Source organism: Tympanuchus pallidicinctus, unplaced genomic scaffold (assembly GCF_026119805.1).
Source record: "Tympanuchus pallidicinctus isolate F22 unplaced genomic scaffold, pur_lepc_1.0 scaffold15, whole genome shotgun sequence".
Lineage (NCBI taxonomy): Eukaryota > Metazoa > Chordata > Aves > Galliformes > Phasianidae > Tympanuchus > Tympanuchus pallidicinctus.
The window spans coordinates 15,225,448-15,251,245 of NW_026294669.1; the positions used below are offsets into that span (position 1 = coordinate 15,225,448).

At 38.8% G+C, this 25,798-nt stretch overlaps 2 protein-coding genes across 6 annotated transcripts in view; one reads left to right on the plus strand and one right to left on the minus strand.

The window, feature by feature from the left end:
* LOC128076931 (unconventional myosin-X-like) overlaps positions 1 to 10,987 on the plus strand; it is a 68,021-nt gene extending 57,034 nt beyond the window's left edge. The window contains exons 27-35 of one of the 2 annotated variants that reach the window (XR_008204734.1): positions 532 to 655; positions 2,831 to 3,128; positions 4,026 to 4,233; positions 4,645 to 4,781; positions 5,829 to 5,952; positions 6,267 to 6,716; positions 7,759 to 7,950; positions 8,712 to 9,438; positions 10,528 to 10,987. Coding sequence is in view for 1 of the 2 variants with exons in the window: in XM_052675455.1 (XP_052531415.1) it covers positions 532 to 655; positions 2,831 to 3,128; positions 4,026 to 4,233; positions 4,645 to 4,781; positions 5,829 to 5,952; positions 6,267 to 6,716; positions 7,759 to 7,950; positions 8,712 to 8,825 (1,647 nt within the window). In the remaining variant the exon portion in view is untranslated. Of the gene's footprint in view, positions 1 to 531; positions 656 to 2,830; positions 3,129 to 4,025; positions 4,234 to 4,644; positions 4,782 to 5,828; positions 5,953 to 6,266; positions 6,717 to 7,758; positions 7,951 to 8,711 lie in introns of both variants that reach the window. The other variant, XM_052675455.1, reaches the window with a different exon arrangement.
* A 748-nt stretch (positions 10,988 to 11,735) lies between these two features.
* LY75 (lymphocyte antigen 75) overlaps positions 11,736 to 25,798 on the minus strand; it is a 56,422-nt gene continuing 42,359 nt past the window's right edge. For all 4 annotated transcript variants that reach the window (XM_052675459.1, XM_052675460.1, XM_052675456.1 and 1 more), the window contains 11 exons: positions 23,910 to 24,142; positions 22,078 to 22,246; positions 20,902 to 21,063; positions 19,879 to 20,001; positions 19,264 to 19,458; positions 18,669 to 18,889; positions 17,561 to 17,735; positions 16,900 to 17,067; positions 15,564 to 15,686; positions 14,941 to 15,108; positions 11,736 to 14,323 (listed from right to left, as the gene is read on the minus strand). In XM_052675459.1, coding sequence (XP_052531419.1) covers positions 14,139 to 14,323; positions 14,941 to 15,108; positions 15,564 to 15,686; positions 16,900 to 17,067; positions 17,561 to 17,735; positions 18,669 to 18,889; positions 19,264 to 19,458; positions 19,879 to 20,001; positions 20,902 to 21,063; positions 22,078 to 22,246; positions 23,910 to 24,142 — 1,922 coding nt within the window. In that variant the 3' untranslated portion in view covers positions 11,736 to 14,138. The remainder of the gene's footprint in view (positions 14,324 to 14,940; positions 15,109 to 15,563; positions 15,687 to 16,899; positions 17,068 to 17,560; positions 17,736 to 18,668; positions 18,890 to 19,263; positions 19,459 to 19,878; positions 20,002 to 20,901; positions 21,064 to 22,077; positions 22,247 to 23,909; positions 24,143 to 25,798) is intronic.

Here is a 25,798-nt window from a genome sequence, read left to right on the forward strand (position 1 = left end):
TCAGCATTAAAGGTTAAACGGAACGTTGGATAGTGTTAAGGAAATCATATAAGGCAAAATACAGAAGAGTGTATTTTGTGTGTATGATAGTGACTGGCCTGTATTTTGAACACCATGCGTATGCTTGTAGACACATGTACATCACCAGGCAAATTCAGGGAGGGCAGGATCATTATTAGATAGTGAACCTGATGGATGTGTGGACAGAACTTCAATCAACTGCTTACTGTTGGAAAGATGTACCAGGATGGAATCTTGCAATATGTTCCATATGTGATTACAGTAGGCATGAACCACAACCTACATTTGGAGTCAAGACCCAGTGCTTGCTGACCTTTGGTATGATCCAGTACGGCTATTTTTATGTTTTATTTTCAGAAATAACTTACAGACTCATTTTAGATGTGTGTTATGCTTTCATCACATAGTCCCTCTTCTGAAAGGTGAATAAAGGAAGTTAATTTGACCCTAAATGTAGAAAGATGTTGTGGGAACAACTACAGCTACTTGAGGACTTGCTTTTTCTTCCAGGAAAACAGCACTAACCTTGAAGTAGTGGAGCAGACATACAGGAGGAACCCAATCTTGCGGTACACTCAGCACCCTTTGCACTCCCCTTTGCTCCCATTACCATATGGAGATGTTAGCGTCAACTGTGAGTATTTTAACTGTGTGACAATCTCCTCTTATTTTGAGGATCATTGAGGAGCCTGAGCACAATAAAAATGGTTTATTAGCTGCCTCTGTGCAGGTGAAGTTCATTTGGAGCAATGCATCTCGCAGGGTTCAGAGGGAGGGAGTAGTGCCTTTTTCTTCCCATAATGTGTTCTGCATCTGCAGTGTTGTGACTGAGGAACAATTCTGACAGTAAATAGAGAAAGGTAGCTGATATAGATGTACAGCCTGCCTTCTTGAATTGCACATGGTTCCAGAGTAAGTCCTAGAACAGGATTACAGCATGCATCTGGTAATGGGATAGTATTTGTAGAGAAACTGATACAGACTGCAAATGAATCTTCAAATGCTTCAGGAACAGAAAATAGCTAGACTGATAGGCCTTCAGGTATCCAAAGTGTGACAATGGCACTGAGTCATATAGCATGAGTATGATGACTTTTTGCATGTGTTTATCAGCATATAGAGGCCTTATGCGGGGGATGAGGGTGGGAATTTTATTTTTGTTAGGAAACTCTTCCTTTGAGAGATGTGTCAAAGGATGGCAATTGAAGTGTTATTAGTAGAGGTTGTGGAGCAAATCAATAGAAAGAGTAGAACAAGCTGCTGAGACCAACTGGTCACATATGTAAGGGAACTTGGGAGGGCACTAGGTGAATTATTAATAGCAACAAGCAGTATCTTAAAATTGCCCTGACACCAGAGGAATGGCATTTATCAAAGGAATGACATATAGATAATTAATGCCTCTCTTATAAGAGGTCTTCAGGAGAGATCTGGAGAATTTCAAATCAGTAAGTCTGACTTCAAGAATCAACAGAGAGTCTGTAATAAAGAGCAGCAGTAGGGAACAAGGTGATAAGGGCTTTGTAAAAGCAAGTTATACCTCAAAAATGTCTGAGAGCTCTTTGAAAGAGTTGCCAAGGCTTACTGGTACAGGTTATCCTCTGTTGTGGTGTAACCTAGTGGGCAGATTCCCAGGGCATATTTCAGCAAGTCTTTTAAACAAGTGTAATTGCTTCAAGATTATAAGAAATCTTCAATCAGTTAATTCCATATTTAAATGACTAAAAAATAGGAATAAATGCAGTTCTCTAAAAGAGAGTGGTCATCAGAGAATTTCAGTGCAAGCACTGGTAGTGTTTGACATTCATAATTGAAGTAGAAAAGGGGATGAGCACTGAGATGACAATGTTTGATGATGATTTCAGTCTGGCATGCTAGAACTGAAAGTTGCTGATGTATAGGTGACATATAGAAGAATTTTTAATGCAGAATGTCTGAATTTCCAGAAATTGATTTCAATCTAGGTATGTAAAGCAATGCATTTGGGGAAGAACAGTCTGACTCAAAGCAGCGTTGGGTCTGTGTGATCTTGTTCTGCTTAGGGAAACGAGCACCAATTCACATAGCTTTATGAAAATGTCAGCTCTTATGTTGAGCAGGGAAACAAAACAGCTAATGCTAGGGTTTGAATGCTTAGAAAAGGAAAAAAGAAAAAAGCTTTATGCTGCTATATTGATGTGTCGTGCACATGCATGTTGAATACAGAATGCATTTTGGCCTTCAGTTACAAAGATATAGAAGTAAAAAAAAAAGTTCAAAGATTATCGAAGGCACAGGAAGATTTGCTTCCAACAAAGAGATTAATGGAGAAGGACTCTTCAGCATCAGGAAAAAAAAAAAGGCTGGAGGAATGTCATGGAGAAAGTGAAAGAGGAGAACTACTCACTGCCGTTTGGGATACAGGGATCCAATTAAATGACATATTAAAAGCACAGAAACAAAGAAAGAAGTGTAATGTCTAAGAATAGATTGGCACTTGTGATCACTTTATCACTTGTTTTGTATTGTTTTTTTTTCCCTTGAAATGAATTAGATTTCAACATTGATTTCCTTTAAAAGAATTATTCTTTTCTGTATGGGATATTCAGAAATGAATTTGCAGTTGTGACAAGTTAAATATTGGCAAATACTACGTAAAACTGCATTTGCATGCATGAAGTAGGTGTGTTAATGAATTGTAAGTTCAGTAGATGAGCCAATGCTGCTCCTCAGGTTGCTCTTCCATCACAGACCATACTGTTGCTCATCCCATTCCTGTGCCAGTAGGAAGAGGTGCTCATCTCTTGCCGCCTTTGTGATTGCTCCCTAGTGCAACAAGAAAAGGGTTACAGCAGCTTACAGGATGAAGCAGTGAAGATCTTTAACTCCCTTCAGGAGATTGAGACGGTGTCTGACCCCATACCAATTATCCAAGGCATTCTTCAGACCTGCCATGATCTGAAGCCCCTTCGTGATGAAGTGTATTGTCAGCTCATCAAACAAACAAATCACATGCCACATCCCAACAGCACTGGGAACCTGCACCATTGGCAGCTGATGGCATGTATGAGCTGCACTTTTCTGCCCAGCAGAGGGATCCTTCGCTACCTCAAGTTCCACCTGAGAAGGTGAAAGTCCTTTTCATTTGCTTTGTTCCCTTTCTCTCTACTTATCTTGCACTGTCTGCTGTAGCTATGTCTCTCACCCTCTTCCTGTGGTGAAGTGAACCTGCAGAAAGGTGAGGAACACACTCATATTCACTGAAGGAGGTATTCTGCAGTACCCACAAGCAAAATGAGCATTCTGGAGTCGCAGATACAGTAAACTGGATTTGCAGTGTTTTTCATTTTTTGCCTAACTGAGCACATCATGCTTACAATATTTATTTTTAATCTGCTTTATCCTCCAATTTTTGTGAAATAAATTGTTTACACTTCTTCCCAATTTATGTTCAGCATCCAGTGCAGCTTTTCAAAGCAGTCCATACAGGGATAAATGATGAGAGAGGCCCATAAAGTCTATTTGATTCCTTCCAAGCTAGGAAAGAGTGAGTTGAAATTTGTGCAAAAACACAAATAGTTGAACCTCTTGGATGTTCAAGGCCTTGTTCTAAGTGATGTTGAGCAATACTCGAGATTGCCACTGTGTGGTTTTATCACTGGATTTGCACATAATGTTATGCCTAAAAAAAGTCAAAAAACAATTAAGTATGAAAAAAATTGTATTCCGTTCTGTATTTCTTCATTTCAGTTGTGTACATTTAGCTACTCAATTCTCCTGTCTTCAGCTAGTACTGTTCACTTTGAAGTTCAATCTGCTTTTTTCGTATGCTCCTGAGAAATCCCACTGAAGTGACTGCAGTAACCAGTGGGAGCAGGTTTCATAATTCCAGGGATTAACTGGGCTCGTCTTCCTGCAGTTGTTTTTAACATTGATGTCTTCACCTGCAGTAGTCCAAGTTATTTGTTAATGTTCTTGCTTTCTGTTTTGCTGTGTAATGGCTTATTTTACCTCTTTCCAATTAGGGTAAAAGACCTCTTTCCAGACTCGGAAATAGACAGATATGCACAATTCATCAGTGATTCCCTAAAGAGAACAAAGACAAGGGAGTTTGTGCCCTCCCAGGAGGAAATACAGGCTCTTCTCACCCGTGAAGAAATGACCACAACGGTGTACTGCCATGGTGGGGGCTCCTGTAAAATCACCATCAATTCTCATACAAGTGCTGGGGAGGTAATGCATTCGTAGCATCCACCAGATCTAAGAACTCCTCTGTGTCTAGGTACTGAGCCTGTTGATGGGACTCCTTTTCTATATCCATCTCCAGTTTCTCAGGGTTTAGGAAAAGAATTTTATATTTTCTTGCCCGGGTATCTAAGTATACCGCTGTCAGAAGTGGGCTGAGTAGAGCTGTGTGTATTGGTAGTTCCAATGACCCAAGTCCAGCTACACCAGCTTCCATCATCCCATTCTGCTCTCACTATTCTATCTCCATTATGTTCATGGCTGTTTGTGGTCCGTCCATTTGCACAGTCATTATGCCAGGAACACAACATATATGTCTTTTTCCCCTTGAGAAGCTCGCTTCTGAAAGTATGTGCAATCCCTACACTATAATCTGTATCTCTCTTGATTTTTTTGCAGGTGGTTGAAAAGCTGATCCGAGGTTTAGCAATGGAGGACAGTCGTAATATGTTCGCTCTCTTTGAACATAATCAGCAGGTGGACCGTGCTGTTGAGAGTCGAGTGATTGTAGCTGATATCTTGGCCAAGTTTGAGAGGTAGAAAAATGTTCTGTAGAACCTTTGCTTTACCTTCCAGTTGGTCATAACCCTGGGTTAAATGAGAGAGCAGTCAGGTAGTTTTATCCAAAGGAGGTGCAGTGTTTCAGGAATTCATTTTGGGGTGAACTCCCTTTTGGTAAGGTTCAAGTGCTCTTTCTCACTACGGTAAAAACCACGTTCACATCTGTTTTGGTGATGAAAAAGCATTACTTTGGCAGGACAGAATTAGTGGTGCCTATATCAAAGAGTAATACTTTCCTAGAAGAGCTCAGAGAAGGGCTGATTAAGTCACTGTGCTGTCTTGATCATTCCCTGTCTGTAAAAGGGGAATACTGCCTCCTGGCAGTCAATTCTTACATAATACCTATGCATTTAGAAGTATCAAGGGCTATCAGCAGTTCAAAACAGCTTATAAAATCAAGCGCCATCAAAATGAGATTTTCTTGCACAGTAACACAACAAATACACAAATACATCTGTGAGCTCGTTGTCCAAGGAAATGATATAGCATGAAAGTGTTAAGCAGTGGAGATGGAGATACTGCTTGTCAGATATTTGGAACTGTACGGTCATAGCCATCAGTGGCTGCTTTGATGCCTATGACATTTCTGAACTGCAAGGAGTAACTGTGTTTGCCCCCTGCTTACGAATGTATGCTGTTTTTGGGGACCATCTCAACAATGTAGCTCTCAATGCCACTTCCTTTGAAGTCATTGGCTTCATCTCCTCTAGTTAGAAGACATGTGAAAATTAGTCTGTTTGATTGATCTAATGTGTTGGTCAAGCATATGTGAATTAAAAACTTTGGGCTCTTTTGAATAAAAATTTCATTTAACTAAGACGAGTAAAATGGATGCCATCAGAGAAGTGTGCTGTGCTGCCCTGAGATTATCCTGGCACATTAGGTAGTTCTGTATGCTTTCTTCAGAAATCCAAGGATACTTCTGTAGCATGAGATGTATTGTGGATGTCCTAGTACTTGGTGTTTCAAGTTATAGTTCTGTTTTTGTTTTGTTCTTTTTTTTTTTCTTTCCTATCTTACAGACTTGCAGGCTCTGAGGAAGAAGAGGAGGAGGGGCAATGGCAGCTATATTTTAAACTGTATTGCTTCTTGGATATAGAGAATGTTCCCAAAGACGGAGTGGAATTTGCTTTCATGTTTGAGCAGGTAAGCAAGCAGACTTGGTTTCTAAGGGTGGCAGAAGCACATTGAAGTATACAGAAAACTGGATTATTTTAGCTTTAGAAGTGGGAATGCAGATCTGAACAGAAGAATTCATTATCTCAAGTTTTTGTCTGGACTCTACCAAGCAGAGACAGAGAAGTTCTCTAGGGAATAGGAGTATTCCCTAGAAACAAGGTCTTTCCTTCTTGGGTTGGCTTTGTATTAGGGCAAATGCTACAGGAGTCTGTACATGGACCCAGCTGTGAATAAAGTTTCTGTTTCCTAACAAGTCTGGGGAACTTTCTGCTTGTTTTTAGGCTCATGAAAGCCTCATAGATGGTCATTTTCCTGCACCAGAGGACACATTGCAGCGCCTGGCAGCGCTCCGGCTGCAGTACCTTCATGGAGATTATTCTAAAATAAGCTGGAGTCTGGATGGAATCTACCCAGTTAACAGACTGAAATCCAAAATACTGCACTCCACAAAGAGCAGTGGCACCAGCAGTCATACTCTGGAGAGGAGACGGACCAGCTTCCTTGAAGGGACCTTGAAACGTGGCTTCAAAACAGGCTCTGTAAAGAAGCAGAAGGTAGAAGAAGAGCAAATGATGGAGATGTGGGTGAAGGAAGAGCTGTCAGCCGCTCGTGCAAGCATAGCACAGAAATGGACCAAGCTGCAGGGACTCTCTCAGCATCAGGCCATGGTGAAATACATGTCCATTGTAAAGGAGTGGCCAGGTTATGGATCAACCCTCTTTGACGTTGAGGTGAGAGATGTATTTACTGCCAAGGAGAGGGTCGGTCTGGAGAAGGGATACAGCTCTGTGTATGATCATAGAATCATAGAATCATAGAATCACCAAGGTTGGAAAAGACCTTCAAGATCATCCAGTCCAGCCGTTCACCTATTCCCAATAGCTCCCACTAAACCATGTCCCTCAACACAACATCCAGCCTTTCCTTGAACACCCCCAGGGTTGGTGACTCCACCACCTCCCTGGGCAGTCCATTCCAGTGCCTGACCACCCTTTCTGAAAAGTAATACTTCCTAATGTCCAGCCTGAATCTCCCCTGCCGTAGCTTGAAACCATTCCCTCTGGTCCTATCACTAATGAAATCACTAATGATCACTAATGATATTGCTTAGCAGCAGAAGGGAACTTCAAGAAGTTGCTATTCTGTCTTAGTAAGCTGAGAGTAAGCTTGTAGTACCACATACCCAACAAGATGTGATGCAGAGGTCAAGAAAACCAGTGCATTCTGCTTAACTGAGGGAGACAGTAAATTCCAGTTTCATTTTTGGGAATTTTTTTGGGGCTTAAGAAGGTAATAGCTAGTGAAGTGAAAGTAAAATGAAGCCACATTGTATTTGACAGCAAAAAAATGCAAGCCTCCTCTGCAGCAGTGCTTCAGAAACCTCTCAAACTAGGTCAGTTCGGCTGCTGGGATTAGCCTGCTAGAGTAGGAATCTGCAGCTCCATTTTTCTGTTGTACTTAGGTTGCCTAGAAGGATTGTGTGCCCTTACTGTTTTTGCTGTAAAATAGTATAATTATTTGTAAAATAATGGGTTTTAAATATGATGAGAAGTGTTAAGTACTACAGTCATTTATTACTCTACTAATATTTACTCACAGCCATGTCACTTCTAAATCTTTGTGGCAGGAGTATCTAGATGCTTCCTTCTGTAGGCTTTTCTTTTTCTATCGGGATGGAGAAATGAAATATCCTGCAGCGACCGGAAATAGATTCCTTGTATTAAAGATAATTTAATCCTCCATTGTACTGATGCAAGATTTCCACTTCTGCAGTGTAAGGAGGGAGGCTTTCCAAATGATCTTTGGCTTGGAGTCAGCACAGAGAATGTGTCTGTCTACAAACGTGGAGATCCTAAACCACTGGAGACTTTCCAGTATGAGCACATTGTTTTCTTTGGAGCACCGCAGCCCAACACCTTCAAAATTACAGTGGATGAGAGAGAAATGTTCTTTGAAACATCCCAGGTATGTGAAAACATTTGTTGTGCGTGCACTTTTACTAGCACTCCAGTAGAGCCCTAATTTCTGAGGACTAGACAAGATTATATGTGAGAGCTCTTGTTGAATGGTCAGGACAGCCAAGGAAAAGGATGAAGTTTTAAACCTAAAGTGTCGTAGTACCTGGTCTTGAATACAGAGATGTACAGAAAAAGGAATGATGCTGTTTAGAAACAGAAGGAGATTGAGTGGCCTTCTAGGGCAGATGAAATTTCAAGTTTTGGGTGCTCAGTTACTTCATTCCCTTTCGTGTTCATAAGTTTGGGACTTCTCAAAATTACAAAAAAAAGATAAATGTTTGGAAGAGTTACACATGCTTTTCTTTGAGTTAAAGCTTTTAGAGGTCCGTAAAACAGAGTACATACTTGTCAAGCATTAAAAGATGCTGCTGTAAGGTCACGGTTCTCTCCCAGCAGAATCACAGCTCTAACTGTCCCTATCCTTAATACATCTCAGAGATGACATGGCTCTGTTCATTTATAGCTTGCACATTAAACAACATGCTAGAGTAACCTAGAGAGGCTTTTCCAAATAGAAAAATCACAAAAAACTTTAACGCTTATTTGTAAAGAAACAACAACATGCCTGTCATTATCCTTGCTTTCATTTGTCCAGGTCTTTTTGGTATATAACTACCATGATCTCAGTAAGAACTTTCTGCAAAACACCTGATCTTATCAATGGGAATATGTCATAAATGTGCTTATCTCATTGTGTTCCTTCTCTAGGTGGGTGAGATAATAAAGATCATGAAAGCATACATCAACATGATAGTGAAGAAACGCTGCAGTGTCAAATCAGCCACCAGTGTGGACAGTCATGCCAGCGTCTGGACTAGGTGATACGAATGGACTGCCATGAAAGAGAGGCAGATGTTTGATAACTGGTATTGGCAACTTGCCAGCACAAGTGTAGCAAAGATGTTTTTAAGAACTCCACTTGAGTGACTACTGTATTTACAAACTGAAGTGGCATCTGCAGTACCTAGGATTTGCACCTCTGCCCAAAGACATTAAACAGTAACAACTTGTTAAATATTAACAGCCCAAACCTTGTTTTCCCTGGCTTGTCTGATGAACAATGTACCTTTAAAGAAGCAAAGACAGAAGCATCTTCCTTCTGCCTGTCCTCTCTGCTGCTTTCACAACTACCTGTCATGTGGGTGGAAACAAAACCACAGGAATCTGGACTACAGGAGGCAGGCTTCAGCTTCCTTAAAAATATTCAATATGCAAACATCTGGGATCGGGGGACCACATTATGGGCTGCAAAGAGAATATTTTGTTTTTATTTATTTTGTAGGCAACTCTAAAATAAGTCAATAGGGTTTTCTCTTCAGGATATACTAATGATCTGATCTAGTTTTAAAAAAAGAAAGCCTCTTTGCAATTGAAGCCAGACTGAGGTCAAACACTACGTGAGAGACCATTAAACAAGCAACTAAAAACACGTAAGGTGAGTTGTTACCTCCCAGTGTATGGTCACAGGTACATATATGTAAAAAATGGCACTTTAAGTGAAAATTCTGAATACTCCATTGTAGAAGAAAATACTGGGGCCTAGCACTGCTGAAATACCTTGTCAGCTGCCATTCTGGGTGCATTCCACGTGGCACCTGCTGCCTAAAAATTAACGACAGCCTTTTCCCTGGTACAGCTGAGAAGGTGAGATTGATTTAATTGCATTTTCAAAAAATCTGTTCTTCACAAACTTGGGGTTTTGGATAGAAGTCAGAGATTTCAGTGCCTGCATTAAGTTGCTTATTTCTCTAGATGGGATTTTAGGCTGACTGGGATCCCAAAATTTAGTTTTAGACAAACTGTTTCCTACTGAGTGAATAGATGCCTAGATAACCTCTCATAGGCAAGGATGTAATTCCTCTGTACTAGTGTAAGCAAATGCCAACTCCTTCTTTCTCTGGACAGTTCTAATTTGAACTGCTTCAATCCCTAAATCCCCTTCCTGTCCCCTGTAGGTCCCTACTCAGCAGCAAAACTTGAAAATCATGTTGTTTTGCTGGAACAACCACTTAGAAGGTTTAATAGCTACTTGCAATTTGAAGAAGCAAAATTTTTTCCTCCTCGGTGAAAGATGAAAGCAGGAGACTGAAGACAACTGTCAATATTTAAGATAATACTGGGAATCATTAGTTACATTGTAAATTGGCTGCACTGGCAATCAAGGAGCCTTGAGGCTAGGCAATTTATGTCTTAGACTTGGGGTCCTGGACTGTCATGGCCCTTTCAGTTTTCTAATGGAGCTGGAAGGCAGCATGTGTTGTGGGCCATAGGATCACAGAATAATTAAGGTTGCAGGTTTGTTTTGAAATCGGATGCTCCTATTTCTGGGAGGAAGAAAAAGTTAGCTGCGAAGGAGAAATTTCACAGAACAGAAAACAAGGAGTCAGCATGCACCAGGTTTGGTTCAAATTCACCTTGGGCTTTTGCCATTTCACTAAAACTCTCACAGAGTAGTGCAATTTTGAGCCCCACGCTGCACAAAGATAAACCATAGTTCATAATCTTGCTTCTCTCTCCTCCCAAGCCCACTGCAGCATGTACAAACACTCTCCACTTGCCACACAAGCCAGCCAACAAGGACAGCCACCACTGTGTATTGCACTTCCAACTGGAGTTTTGCCTTAAATAGCGTTACTGAAGGACCTTATGGACATCCCCGTTGTATCACGAGGAACAGACGGCTGGGTCACAGTGGGCGCATAGGCAGCCTGAGATGTGACGCTGTGTGGGTCTGCACGCTGACTACATGGCTGTATCAGAACAGCCTTGGTTATCCCTGTCCTAGCTCTGCACTGTTCCTGTGTTCTGGCTTTGGGGTTGCTGCAGGCAGCTTGAACCCACTTGGGAATGTAACTCCCATTAGTATTTGTTGTAATTTTGCTCATTTCTATTACAGAATTCCTTCTGCTTTTTTTTTTTTTCTTTTCATTTGTAACTGGCTTTACAAGATGAAAGTTGAATAAATTATTGGATTGCACAAGCTCTATTCACTCGGGCGCTGCCTGTCCACGTTGCGGCGCTTACTGAGAGATCTGAGGTTCGGAAAGCGCGAGCACAAAGCAGGAGCAGCGCCGCGACCAGACGGCACCCGCGCCGCCCACACTGCGCATGCGCGGTGCCTGGCGTCTCAGCCGCAATCAGCGCCGCCGCCATTTTGGGTGTATCCCCCGGTTCCGCGGCTGGCAGCGTGCGCTGCATGATGCGTGGTTACAGCTGGGGCTTCACCTGGTGTTCCCCCGGCCCACTGCTGCTCTAGGGAAAGTCCACTTAATAATTTGCTTAATAAGAACTTTATGTTTTCTTGATAAAAGCTCACTTCTTTACGAACACCGGCTCTACATATCCCGCTGAGTTTCGCAGTGTCATAAAGAGACATCATTTAAAGCCTGACAGCAGGTGTGTAGGCACTTGTGGTTGACAGCTGTATCAATTAAGTTAATTAAGAGCCAGGTGTACCTCAACCTTTCTGTGACTAGCAGGACTGTGCAAACTGCACAAACAGCTTGGTAAAAATTAGGCATAATAAATGTTTTAAGCTGAAAAGTTACAGATGTTCCTTTACATCAAAATCTTTTTCATATATTGAACTCTCCTTTTTCCTTATTAGGGCAGCATCTATCTGGTTTAATTGTGATCACAGCCCCTTTACTTTGTGCTTTTTTATCCAGTGGTTAACGAGCTGTACCTTACTTCCAATCACTGCTTCCCTGGAAATAAAACTGGTGTAAGCAGTTTAGTGTTTTATTTAGCTTTATTCTTTCAGTAATAATCTTGCTGCATGCGTCAGGTGAGGTGGGTTATTCACCTGCACTAAGGCAGCTGCGCTTGTTCAAATGAGAATTACCAGTGATGAGACAACTTGGGTATGATGAAACATAGAAAAGGGGCCTTACAAAATTATTTACATCATTCATAAGAATAAAATACACATTTACGTTAATTATAAAAAGTATGTATTTGTATTTTGGTTAACTAGGATTTTTCACTAATTTTCAATTTAAACTTCAGCTTTACAACTAAAAACGTTCAAAGTATAAACACCTGTAAAACTAGTAAATCTCAAAACAGGAATTTCGAAATATTTTCCCACTTACTGTTGTGAGAAAAGGACAATGAACAACACTTTTTTTTCTTCTCATTAATTTAGAAGTCATTCAGCAAAGCAACTACCATTAAGAAAGAAGAAAGGAGACTTTCACAATTGTGCTCACGTACCAAATAAACAACAAAAGTGCTTACTTCTTTATCAGCAAACTAACACGACGTTTCTTTGGCTATGCTCCTTCACTCTGCTATTTCAACAGGTACTGAAGTGATATCTACAAGAGATTCTCTATTATCAATACAGATGATAAACACCTGCTTATCAAAATAGTGCAAACAGGTACAAAGGAAAGTGCTGTCAATTTCAGTAAACTGCAGGGAAATAAGGCAGCTGAACAGTTTGACCTTGCAATGTTGCTCCAGAGAAATCAGTAGTACACTTTTCAGCACGTCAGACCAAATGTATTCCTATTTATCATATCACACCATTATTACTGCACAGGGGATGGATTTGGTCTTTTGCATATACACCTTCATAAAAGTAAACAGCTGTCCTTTGTACTATGATCTGAAGAAGTCTAACAATTTCTTCAAAACACTGATCAAATCATTAGAATATGTACAAAGCTGTCTTCCCTTTTTCCCTTTATAACTTTCTTTGGAGTGCATAGATCACATCATACAAAAATCAAGTTTAAGTTTTATGTAAAATACTCAAGTATTTTTAGCATTTACATACACAGCTTAATTTACCATACATTCCTTCCTCATTCCTTCCTTAAGTATCTTTGTTATTTCTTAAACAGATAACAGATATTCTGCTTTATATAGTTAAGCATTTACCCATAATAAAAACCAACAGTATTAGTGGAGGTAAAATGTCAGAAGGGTCTCATTAAAGAACATAAAACACTGTCTCTGTAACACTCCCATCTTCAGGTGTCACACTGCAACAGATTATAAAATGGAGAAGGTCTTTTCTGTTTTATCCAGAAGAAAGTCACACAGGTCTAATTTCAGAGTAGCGTGAAGCCATGGGATAGAATGGAATAATTCTTCCTCTAAATGCTACTCTAAGTGCATTTAAAAAATGTTTTAATTTTTTATGCTTATGTCTAGATACTGATTTTCACTGTAAACATTTTTGCTATTTGTGCTTCTAAACCTTTGTTAAAGGTGCTGTGGTGCTGTGAAAAGAAACTGAATGATTTATTTAACAGTTATATCACAGGATAAAACACAACATTCATGCCTTTGCTTTCACAAGGCTGAGGCTCTTACTGCCTTGAGTTCTGCTTGCACTTACAGTCAGTCCTTACTGGGTAGTTCTGATAGCTGTGCCATGATTAGCGATCTGCCAGCTTGTCACAGTCTCAAATATAAAATATTCTACGTTTATTAATAAACTTACTCATAAATGGCACAGCTTTAGTGCAGGATATTTTCTGTAACTCTCTGCATTCCAACATTCTTATCTCACCAGTATAGCTTTTGAATTATTGTTATTAATTTTGGAGAGAAAGTAACAACAGTATCTTCCTTCTAGAAATTTAAATTTGTTGTCTGATCACTCCTTTTTCTCCTACTATATAAAAATTTATAACAGCTTGCCACAAAAGTTGCTACACCAATAATTTATCCTCTCTGTTCTAGCTAGATAATCCAACGCTAGCAGCAGAATCCTTAACACATCAAAATGGCGCATAATTGGCCTGAAGTTACTGAGTGAAAATTGTACAAAGTTAGAGAATTGATGAGGCTACTTTACATGCATTCAATAAGGTGACATTGCATGAAGTAAGTCGTCATTAATTATTTAATTAAAAACATTTTCCAGTAAAGAGATGGAAAATAATACTCTAAAATACATTACACAACTCCAAAAACCTTGTACCTTAAACAACTGAGGCCAAATGTAAATAATTACCGTGGGCTCAAAAAATTGCACACTTGTATAAAGGAACAAAACTCAGCCCCTGTTAATAACCTTATTACTTTTTCAAAAAGAAGTAACAAAACATCAAGTGATTCAGTCCTTACGGCTTCACACGGTGAAGTTCATGCTGAATTGCCTAGAAGGAACAGTTCTTCTCAATAGCCATCTTTTGTGAACACATCATCAGCTTCATCATCATTTATCCCTCTTTGATAACGTACTGAAGAGAAGGCACTCCAGTGAAGACGCTTCTTTTTACAGATAAACCACACTAATCCAACAACAAGGACTAAGATAATTAGCAGGGCAAAAGCTACAGCCACCCCAGTGTGATTAGAACCTGTAAAAACAAAACAAAACAAAAAAAAAAACAACAAAAAAAACCCAATTATTCTCTGAGAGCCTTGGTAAAAATATTATTTTTACAGGGTTAATGTTTAAGTAGCTATACACTAACGCTGTATTTATGCAGATATCATTTGGCTTAAGTCAAAGCCAACTGGTTCACCAGGTTAGGAGCTTTCATTAACTGGAAGTTTGTTTCCAGTATAAATTAGTATCTCTTTATTTTTAATAATTCAGTTGTTAGTTTCCTAATTGTGATATGTTGGAATGGACCTGTGGAGGTCAAAAACACCCTACTAGTTTGCTGCAACTACTCTATGCCGCCTTTTAAGTGGAAATTTCAATTCTCTCCTTTGAATGAACAGCGGAAGCATGGAGAAGCAAATTTCTAGAAAATTTGTCCCCTGGTTTCTCATTATATTGTCTTAGGTGAATATAATTTTAGGCAGGACAGTCACAGAAGGCTCTTGCTTCAAGCAGTTATTGAAAGGTTCTTTCATGAATTGCACTTCTAGTTACTTAAAAAAGGCATCCCCCAGCAAAAAAAAAAAAGAAAATCCTGAATATAGTCACTGAAACGTTTAACATCTGCTAAAATCGGTGTTCCCATACCTAAAGGAGCTTTACAAACCACTCTGCTTTGACTACGACTGCAGTCAACTTTGGACCACTTGCCAGTTGTGGACACGATCACACTGCATTTTTCACTGAGTTCTGCAGTTCTGTTATCCCAGTTGGCGTAATTAACTGCTGAGCCATCAAGCCAGTGCAGGGACTGACCTGTTGAGAAAAATTTGATTAGTTAGGTCACCAAAATGTTCTCTAATATTACACTAAGGTAGCTCACAAACTGCTGATTTCTTTATGCTGCTAAAAGAAACAGAGCTGACAATATATATCCCATATATTAAAAGCAATAAATACAAACGTCACTTTTACCCACATCTCTCCTCCAGATCCTTAGGATCTGATGTGTTTGGACAGAAATGACATCACCATCAGTATCGATGACATTATCAAAGAAGATCAATGTCACTTATTCCTAATTATCTCAAATGTGCAGCAGGAAGAGATTTAATATATGGAGAAGTCCAGATTGCTCTGCACTGCTCAATGAGGAATGCCAACCTCAGGCAGGAGTTAGCATGGGCTACCAATATTATACAACTATTTGAGGATTTATGCATTTTTTTTATTTACTACATGGAACAGTCATAATGATTGCTACTTCTTACCCTTAGAGCTCTGAGTCAGTCCAAGCCATACTTTCCTAGTAATTAGATCATTTTTCTTTATATGTTCACTCACAAATGCATTTTCCTCAGCATCCCCTATGGTCAGAAGGGCTGCTGAAGGACCTAAGGGGGAATAGAAAAATGGTTAGAATTGTGCATGAAATTTTCTGCAGGAACAAATATAATAGGAAAAGGCTTGCTTACAACATTAATTTGAAGTAACTAGCAGAATGAAGACAGACATTCCCCTTTCCTGAAATACAGCGTAATGTTATGCAAGACAATTTCAGGTGACTGGTTATTCTGGCAGGTCACATAAAATAAAATGGTGTAAACTTACTGCAGCTGTGGAATACTAATATGGAAGATACCAAAAGATACGTCCCTGATTCAGAATTACTAGTCTTGTCCAAGTGATAAGCCCTTTTTTAGAATTTACTTGAACAAAAGCTCAGCATTTGCAAGAACTGTTCAGCATTTTGCTGAGGGATGTTAATTTCTAAATCAATCCCCCACTGTACCTCAGATTTTCATATACAGTGTTACAGCAGTTAAGGAGTAAGGAGAGGGAAAAGCTACAACGCGGGCAGGCTCAGAGCGTGCCCATTCTTTACCAGTATATGCAAATACAAGCCAGAATCTTAATTTAGAGAAAGATTACTTTCTTTTTCAATCAGTAGGCCAGGCAGAACTGAATAGAACACTGCATTCAGGACTGGGTCTATTAGCACTTCTTCCTCTACCTAGTGAGTTTAACTTCACATCATACAATGACAAAACATTATGACAGTCACTAGCTTCTAACGTAAGAAGTTCAAAGATTCTGCACACGAGGCTGCTTAAAATTATCATTTGCAATACAGTCCCCATAGAGGTGAGAAAATCCTTTCATTTGACAGAGAATTAATACTTTCAGAGATATCATGTGCCCTAATTAAAAAAAAAATAATACCTACAATGTATGTGCTCTGGACTGTTTGATAGGGATATCTTTGAAAGTAGCTAATGAAAGCCTTCAACAAAAAACACTGCTAACTGCTAACAGCAGTAACTTTATTTCAAATAAACTTATTTGTATAGAAATACAGTGTTTTTCTCCAAACATTTAACCTGAAATTTCTAAATCTTCTGTCAATGAGCATCTGATTTTCCTTTGCAGATCTCCATGTGCCAAGAATCTTATTGAGATATTCAAACCTAAAACTAGCTATTGTTTTTCCTAAATTAAATAGAGCTGAAAATCTGAAGTCTAATATAGGTTCTTTAGTTTTGCTTTTTAATTCTTTGGTACAGAGGACTACTTATAGGTTGTAATGTGGTAAGAGTCTAAACATACTCAGTTTCTTGCAGACTTTCATAGCATCTTCCACATTATATACTGAAAAATTGTAGAAAGCCATGTTGAATGCATAACAGTGATCCTTATACTGTATCCATGGTAGTTCTCCACTGAGCTGTGAGCATCCTGAGGCTTGGCTCACTTGGTTTTGCTCTGATTGTTTCTCTGGAAAGATAAAGATATTGGAATTACTTCTCCCAGAGGAGTTTGTGCAGTTTCTTTTCTGCAGTATCACGAAAGTAAATATCTACAAGAACTACTTGTCCTACCATCATCCACGATTCAATTAGAATACCTTCCTTCTTCATGTGCAGTAGATGAATTTACTTGAAAACGAACACGAGACAAGTCCCAAAGACTTGGGAACCATCTTTTTTCTTGCCTTATAGGGTGTTTCAAAGTTTGAAGTGTGTATTATACAGACTTTGATTCAGAAAAGATACATAAGAGTTGATACATCACAGATGACCAAGAGATGACCAGGATTTTTTTCAGTAGAATGGAGAGAATAAATCTCTGTCATATATTTAAAAGCGATCCATCATCCCTGATAGAAAATTCTTAAAGAAGTAACCCAACATGGTCTTGCAGCTCTAAGGCATGTAAAGAGACAATGCATAAGACAGCTGCAGAAAATATTTTAAAACATTGCACTTACCATTTGAAAAGCTATAGCAAATGGCTCCTTCAGCAACACTTGTACATTTTGCACGGTTCCATGATCCTTTAGTATCCAACAGAACACAGTTCTCAGTTGTATTTGAGTTTTCTAGTTCCCATGGATAATAGTCAAAACTGCTTCCATCTGACCATTCAAAATTAGCTTTACTTCCCTAAGTAAAGAAAAAAAAAAAAACTACAACTTTAAAGCTGCTGCATACAGTTGTGGTTTAATGTTTGTCAGTCATTAGTAAGTCATGTAGCAATAGTTCAATAAAAATACAAGTGTCTCACTCTCTCTATCCTTACTGCATAAATGTGTAAAACAGCATTTTCCAACCAATTCTTAACACGGAAGTCCTAGCTGCTTCTGCTAACTGAAAAAATATGGTATCTTTTTAAGTTTAAACTTCTAGTGTGCCTGTATTATTCTGTGGGGAACATCGTAATAAGTCTTGCTATTTCGTTGAGCAGCCTATCTTCCTTGATACAAACATTACTAGGCTTGCTAACTGCTGGGCTGCAGTAAGTAGAGCTGGTTGGCTCAGGATCCGTTTGCAACATCAGCTCACACTTCAGATACACTGTTGAAAACCCTAAATAATGAAGACAGATTTGTGAGAAGTGGAGGGATTCATTCAAGACCAAAAGAGGGGCAAGACAGCAAGGGTACATGTGGAAGTCATGCTTCTGCTCTCCCTGCCAACTACCTCCCACTACCAGTTCTAGAGGCAGCCCTAGGGAGCAGTACAGGAAGCAGGGCGGAGAACACACATTCCCACTGCAAGGATAAAACAGAGATGGAATAAGATCTGTAGCTGCCTACTGGGAGAAGAGATGCACAACTTCCTGGAGAGCCTCAAAGAGCCAGTCATGACCTGCACTAAACAGGCTCCATAAATCTTTGCCCAATTGATTGCATTGTTTTCAATTCTCAAAGATTCAGAACTAGCACTAGTGTGTCTACATACATGGCAACTTAATATACTTCAACACACATTACAGAAAAACAGAGCTTCCACAAATTCAGAAGAAAATATTTCATGTTCCGTGTAGAGAATTATTTACAAACTCTGTTACTGAGGTTACCAGAAGTACATACTTACATCGTGAATGGACAACCCAAGCCACAGTGGATAGCCATCCTGCTTAACAATGTCTTCTAGAAATAACTGCTGTGATTCACTGTGTACACTTGCTAAATCACTCATATTTTGTTTGCATTCTCTGACTGCATCATACCACGTTAACTTTTTCTGAAGGATTCTGTATGTTGTGTCTCCATGTGGAATAAACTCAGGCAGTGGAGGCTTGTGCTGCTGGGGTCCTATTTCAAAGAAAAAGAAGAAATACTGTGCATTTCAGTCACATGACTAGGAACACATGGAAGTATTAAAATCCAGCGTTAACAATGCAATTCAAGAGTCAGATTGTTTAATTCAAGCCACTTACAACATGTAAGCTATCTTCCAGTATTCTGAACACCGTGAGCAGTTGATGGTAGAGTGCAGCAAACACATTCGTTCTGATCAGAATATCACAGCAGTTAGGCACAGACTGGTTCTATGCTCTCAAGAGCCCATGACTGCTGTGCTATGTGTTTCAGTGGGAACAAAACCAAAGCCTTGTGTTTGTATACGCAGGAGGTGCTGCAGGACCAGGACTTAAATTATGACCCTCATCCAACACTCCACCACTTACCCCTTTCAATTTTGCAGGCGAGAATACTGTACACATTATAGTGATGAGCTTGCCAACTCTGAGAATAATTATAAATATCCCAGAAACCATCAAGATTTACACCAGCAAAAAAGCTGTTCTTCTTTATGATCGGTCTTCCCAGCCTCCAGTTATTGTAAGTCAGATGAGTTTCATCATACCACTTCAGAAATTTATCTGTGGAAAATATCGAGTACTTATCAAAACATTGGCACTATGTGTACAAATGCCGTTTAGCTTTTAAGGACATTAGCAGATATTCACTTTGAAAAAAATCAGCTGTGCTGTAAATTAATGTAAATCACTTCTGTATACAATGCTAAATACGTTAGCATTACTCATCCAGGCCCACATCCTGCTTTCCAGGGAAATCAAATCTAGACAAGGCAGCACATACTGGATCTAATTATGACTCAGACAGAAAGCCTGTCCAGTTATTTTCTTCTGGAAGATAAATACAAAGATAAATGATTAGTGTATGTTTGCATTCAGTGCGACTTCGGTTGTATACTGAAGCACGCAAGAATCACTTAATGCTGCAAACTGTTTTCAATCCAGTTATTATAAAAACAGAAAAAATGAAAACATAGAACTCACCACTATCGTCGTAAATGACACCCAGCCAGACCCACACAGCCAAACCACTGAATGAATGAAGCTGCTCAGTAACAAAATTGTTTTCTTCTTCATCTCGAACACTCAGAACAAATGCTTCTGGGTCTGTTGAAATTTTTTTTCACATTACTTTTCTTACAGATTCACCTTTTGTTTACAACATAAATTACCTTTTCACTACTGTTAATAATTACTAAGATAGGTCAAAAACAGTGTAAAAGCAAGACAAAAGAATCAAACGAAGAGAGGGAAAAAGAATTCTCAAAGGTGTTATCAGCAGTGCTTCCCTCGGTTCAGGCTGGTTTAGACAGGTGAATGACTCAGCACCGCAGATTTTTATGGGTTTTACTATCACAGAGTTTCTTGTAGTAAAAACTGTCTGTGTAGAACATAAAAAAAGTCAGCAGTCTTTTACAATGTTCTTTATAATGTTTATCTTAATACTGCTCAAGAAAAAAGACTGAACTGAAATCGTGAAAAATCAGTTTGTGGCAAGAAGCGTGCACATGCATGCCAGGAGAAATAATTTAACATAAGAGGGAAGCTTTATAATATCTGCTTCATTCAGGGCAGACAGGAAAAAACCATGTGCTTTCCCAAACTGCACTGTTCTGAGCCTGTTTACTTTGTTCACTGTGGTCTACAAAAGAAGGAAGATGAAAAACAAAGGAGATGTGACTGAAAATCCAGAATGCTGCAAAGGGCATAACACTTACTCAAACTACTTAAAATCTCCTGATTTTATATAAAAAAGAACAGGCATTTTCAATTTATTAAAGCTCTCAGAATTCAGTAATTCATAACCAATTCCCTCACAAACATTTCTAATCAGAGCAGTGCAAGCGCAAACAGCATCAGGCAGTGCAGCACTGGTACACGCTCCCAAGTGCTGCAACCTCCCTAACTGCTGAGTTTGCTGTCCTTTTAAAACAGCAACTCAGATCTGTAACTCATCTCCCTTAAGCTGGTATGTCTTTAATACCCATAGTATGAATAAATACTTACTCATTTTCTTGCATAAATGATGAGCTTCTTGAGACTTCATTTCTCGCCATCTATTTTTTGTTATCATAAAAGTGTAACAATTGTTTCTAAATGATATCCAGGGTGTATTTTTAATCTTATGCGGGCACTTAACTTGTGTTACTTGTTCTTTTTCATTCTTCTCTAAGGAAGGAAAGGAGAACAATCAGCACATGATGTTATTTTAACAATTAATCTCACAAACAACGGTTTTCAGGCAGCATTCACAAACATGCATGAAAAATAGAAATGCCACCCTTAAATGTGTAATACATTACTTTTCTCAGTTTCTTCATGGCAGTGAAGTACTTGTTTGTGGTTTATTTCTTTATGTAACAAAAATGGCAGTAAGTGTTATAGATGCCATAGCTGGCAACACATCCCAGTTCTATGGCTTTATCTAATACTGGGTAGGTGAGAATAATTCTTCTTGCAGCTGCTGAGTGAGAGCAACAATTAATTAGGAATGCCATCTCACCAAGTATATTGCTATGACTCAGGATGTACAACAATGGCTTAACTGTGTTTTCTGCCTAAACAAACAGAAGTATATAACGGTTCATAGGGAATAAATGTGTGACAATCTCTCCGAGATCCTTTCATTTTTGGGAAAGTGGTCATGCTACATACATATCCCACCCAAAAGCTGTCCTGCTATAATATGTACATATTTAGAACAGCTTACGTGAGCAGAAGACTTTGATGTACACATGTTAGTTTGGCATCTACCTGCTGCCTTTCTCCTCAATGCAACCATGTGTCTCTATATAGAATTCAGTCACATAAGAGATTTCTGGAGGTCTCAATATTAAGATATTGGAGGTCTCAATATCAAGATGTTAACAGTACAGAGCTAGCGGAATCTTCTATATGCAAGTGGGAGAGGTGAATATACCACAGTCTGATGGAAACAGTGCAGTTGGTACAACCAGCTGATGGTATAAAAGCTACACTGTGGCCCAAAGCATTCACGCTGAATTCACTTGTAAGTAACTTGTGAATTAAGATCAACGGCTGCATGTAACCCTATTTTAAACAAGTCTGCCTTAGAGAGCACAATAAAAAAAAAAAGTTTTAATTTTGAAGTTATAATCTGCAATTTCCAAATATATTTAGCCGTAAAAACAGCTTTTGGAAGTATTGTGCTCAGATACATACTTTCTGATGAGTAGCAAATAGCACCTCGATTTTCAGAGTAGCAGTCAGAAGTTTTCCAGAAGCCATCAGTATCCAAATACACACACTCTTCGCTTGTCTCTTCATCATCTTCAGACCAGCGACTGAAGCTTACATGTTTCCCATCCAACCAGCCGTAATGTTTTCCACCCTAACATTGTTAAGTGAAAGGGATGAGCTTATTTAAAAATAATAATAATAATAATAATAATAATAATAATAATAATAATAATAATAATAATAAGGTACGGAAAACACAATGAAGTATTTACATTGCCCAGAAAGTGCTGAATGGATGGCACTCACAGTGTCTACCTTTGCTGTGAATTCTTCATGGTTTGACTAATTTCACAACTTGATTGTTACTTTAATCATTATTTTAATCACAATCGCAAGAAAATAAATTAGTTGAATTTTTTTAATTTTAACTATGTTGTGGAGAAAGGCCTGGCTAAGAGATGTCCAAATTGTATCATATGCACCTGTAAATCAGACAGATAAAATTATCCTATCTTGGAAAACTGATAACATCTGAACATAAGGCCCAGTCTCAGTTTTCTTCACAGTGAGTTGAAAGTAATCTATTAGGTATTTCACTGATTTAATAAATTAGATGTGTTTCTGCCCTGGAGGATGCAGGAGGAATAAGAACATGTGCAACAATCATGCTATCCTTTAAGAACCCTACATTTAAAGTGTTCTGGAAATCCCCCTCATGCTTTGTAATTTAATTTCCTTTGTATTTTTTTGTGTGTAAGATTCCAGCACTGGAATAGCAAGCTCTGTTGACCAGTTTCATTAGAATTTCTTTTCATGTGCCCAAACAACAGAGTGTTGCAATATTGCAAAGCTACTGCATGTCTGAGCTGTACGCAGCAAAATGAATCATTTGATCTTCGCTTGCAGATAAAGATGCAAAAGAGGAGGGAAAGTAAGTTGTTCTGGTCTCTTCATCAAGATTAAATGCCTGTTTCCTTTTAAAAACTATTCTCCATGAAGCATACAGCCTAGGTTCTATTTTTCCCCTGCTTTGCCTAGAATATTCAGTAGCCCTTTACTGACACAGGAAATATCATAACAGCATAGATGCCAAATGAACACGATCAGCCTTTATTGTGAGGCACTTTTCAAGCCACTTTTAACATTTTTTCTTGGAGTTATCTCAAGACAAAACTGTTGGACACACAAAAAAATAAAAATAAAAAAACAACCCTGTTATCAAGTCCAACCCATTTCATAGCGTTAACAGCTAAGGGAGCTCTACGTGCACAACAGAGATCTCCAGGAGGTTCTCTGGATAATAAACATAAAGCAATAAAGCAGAACTTAACAAAAATAACATGAAATAATGGACCAAGTTTAAATAAATATCTCCAAAAGAGTCCAATGATTCATTTTGGATTTTGTCACTTCTAGATTCTCCTTTTTAAGCTGATTTTGAGTCTTTTTACAGTGGTACTGTAAACAGTGGTGATGATATTAAATGGCAGTATCAATTTCACTCGTTAACAAAAGAAACAAAGGTAATCCCACAACCTGTGTTGCTGCTACCTACAACATATCCTTTCATCGTATAATCTTTTAAAAGAAAGTCTCCTCTTTATCAGTCCATTCAGCGAAGTCTAACAACTCACTACATAACTTGGAGAACTGAAGATTTAGAACATTAACCTTGAGACCCTCCAGTCGATTATCACTAAATGAAAAGCTATTCCCCAAACTCGTTTATTTCTGCATTTCTTTATCCTTGTTGCTATTTCATACAACTTTAAAAACTACCGTAAGCCACAATGCAAAGGGATAATTTAACTTACATCTCTGCTGAAGAGTCCAATCCACAGTGGGTAATCATGAAGGGCAGCCTGAACAGCGAGAGAAGCCTGCTGGAACTGATCTGTGATGCTAACCAGCTGCATCTTGTGATTTATGCATGCAGCCATTGCATCATTCCAGGTCAAATTCTTTAGAATTATTTTATATTGCACATTTTGATAGCTAAACGTGTCATTGAGAACTTGCTCTGTCTGGTTATCAGTAGCTCCTATACCTAAAACAAGAAATCCAGTTAGCAGGGAGCTAAGCAATAAAACACATTCCCATTTCTCTGCAACAAACAGAAAAACCTTTCTGTATTCCCCCTGACAAAATAAATAAATAAATAAATACATAAATAAATAAATAAAATATTTTCCCAGGCAGCAGACTATACTCATGATTTTAATTAGGAGCAAATGCCTTTGACACTTCAGATAGAGAACGCATACGAATCCAGGAAGGGTTACTTTCAGCCCATCTATTTTTAAATCCCCTTCAATCTGGCTTCACATTTTTCTATCTGTTTTTACACACCTGCTAAATAATGTTAGAAATTTTATTTACTGAAGGGAAAAAAGCCCACATCTTTTGTAACTTTAGTTAAATACAGCAATGGAAAAATGACTGCTCACTGCTGCAACACAGCAACTGTTATACCTGATCCATTCATTTCTATGGAGCCCATAGATTTGTATGTATGTGAATCCAATGGGCCATAAAACTCATCTGTGCAGATCTCACAGCGTACCACACAGTCCCAGAGTTCTTTATTGCCATCCATGGATACAGGGAGAATTTATTTTGTCTCCACACGCGCTGAACTAATTACAGAAAACCTACCTTGCACAGGGAGGACTCACTGCTTGTGTTTTAAGTACTAAGTCTTATCACAGTTATCAGCATCATACTGAAGGCAGACAGCTCAGTGATGCGTTGCAATTGCAGATAATAAAAGATGCAAACATTTCTATGGGTGGTAAATTCAAGCATGCAAAGCTGGTAGCCCCTCAAAATTGGTACACAATCAAAAATAAGCTGAGTCTCCAAAAGGCAGAAAAAGGCTGACACTGAAGGTATGTCAAGCAGAAAAAGGCTCACTGAGACAAAAAAACAAAAACAAAAACAAACTCAAACACTCATAATAGCATAAAAATGGCTAATTGATAGGCTGACATGGCCATTTTTCAAAACATAAGAACTGAGAGAAACATCATAGAAATCTGATATTTATGCACTGTTTACAGCTTTCAATAAACCATAGAAGTGACAAGCCTGAAACAGACTGTTCACATGTTGTTTGTGTCTGCTGCCAAATGCTTTCACTTAATATACAGCTTCCAAATAAGAACCATGGAACCAAAACTGTCATCACATATCAAGGGCTATCCAAAGTGGAAACAAGTTAGTAGGGAAAATTTTCATTTCTGAAAGAGAAAATAAGTAATTGCTGATTATGAGCATTTGAATGGGAATCTGTATCACAGCCTGAACCTCTGATTGACCACCTGAGGCAAGCAATGACTCAGCCCTGGGAGCACAGGTGAAGGCAATTCACCTGTACTACTGGAAGGGGTGAAGCCTGGCTGCACCACTCTTAGACCCCATTTAAGAGCTGACTACCAATGGGGAAGGATCTCTTTTGGAGATTGCTCCTCTTGGAGTCTTCTCAGCGAGCCCTGGACAGGGGTAAGCTTTCCATCCTTTCTTGTTTAGTGTGATAACCTGTTTAGCCTAACTTCCTTGTGTATTTCTTAATTACAACATCCTTATATTCATTTATTATACAGCATCTTAAGAAACTGTGCAAATCACAATCGTGCCAAGACTTCCATGGAACTGGAAGTTATCTTTCTTCCTATAGGATAAAGCTCAAGGCAACATGGATTGG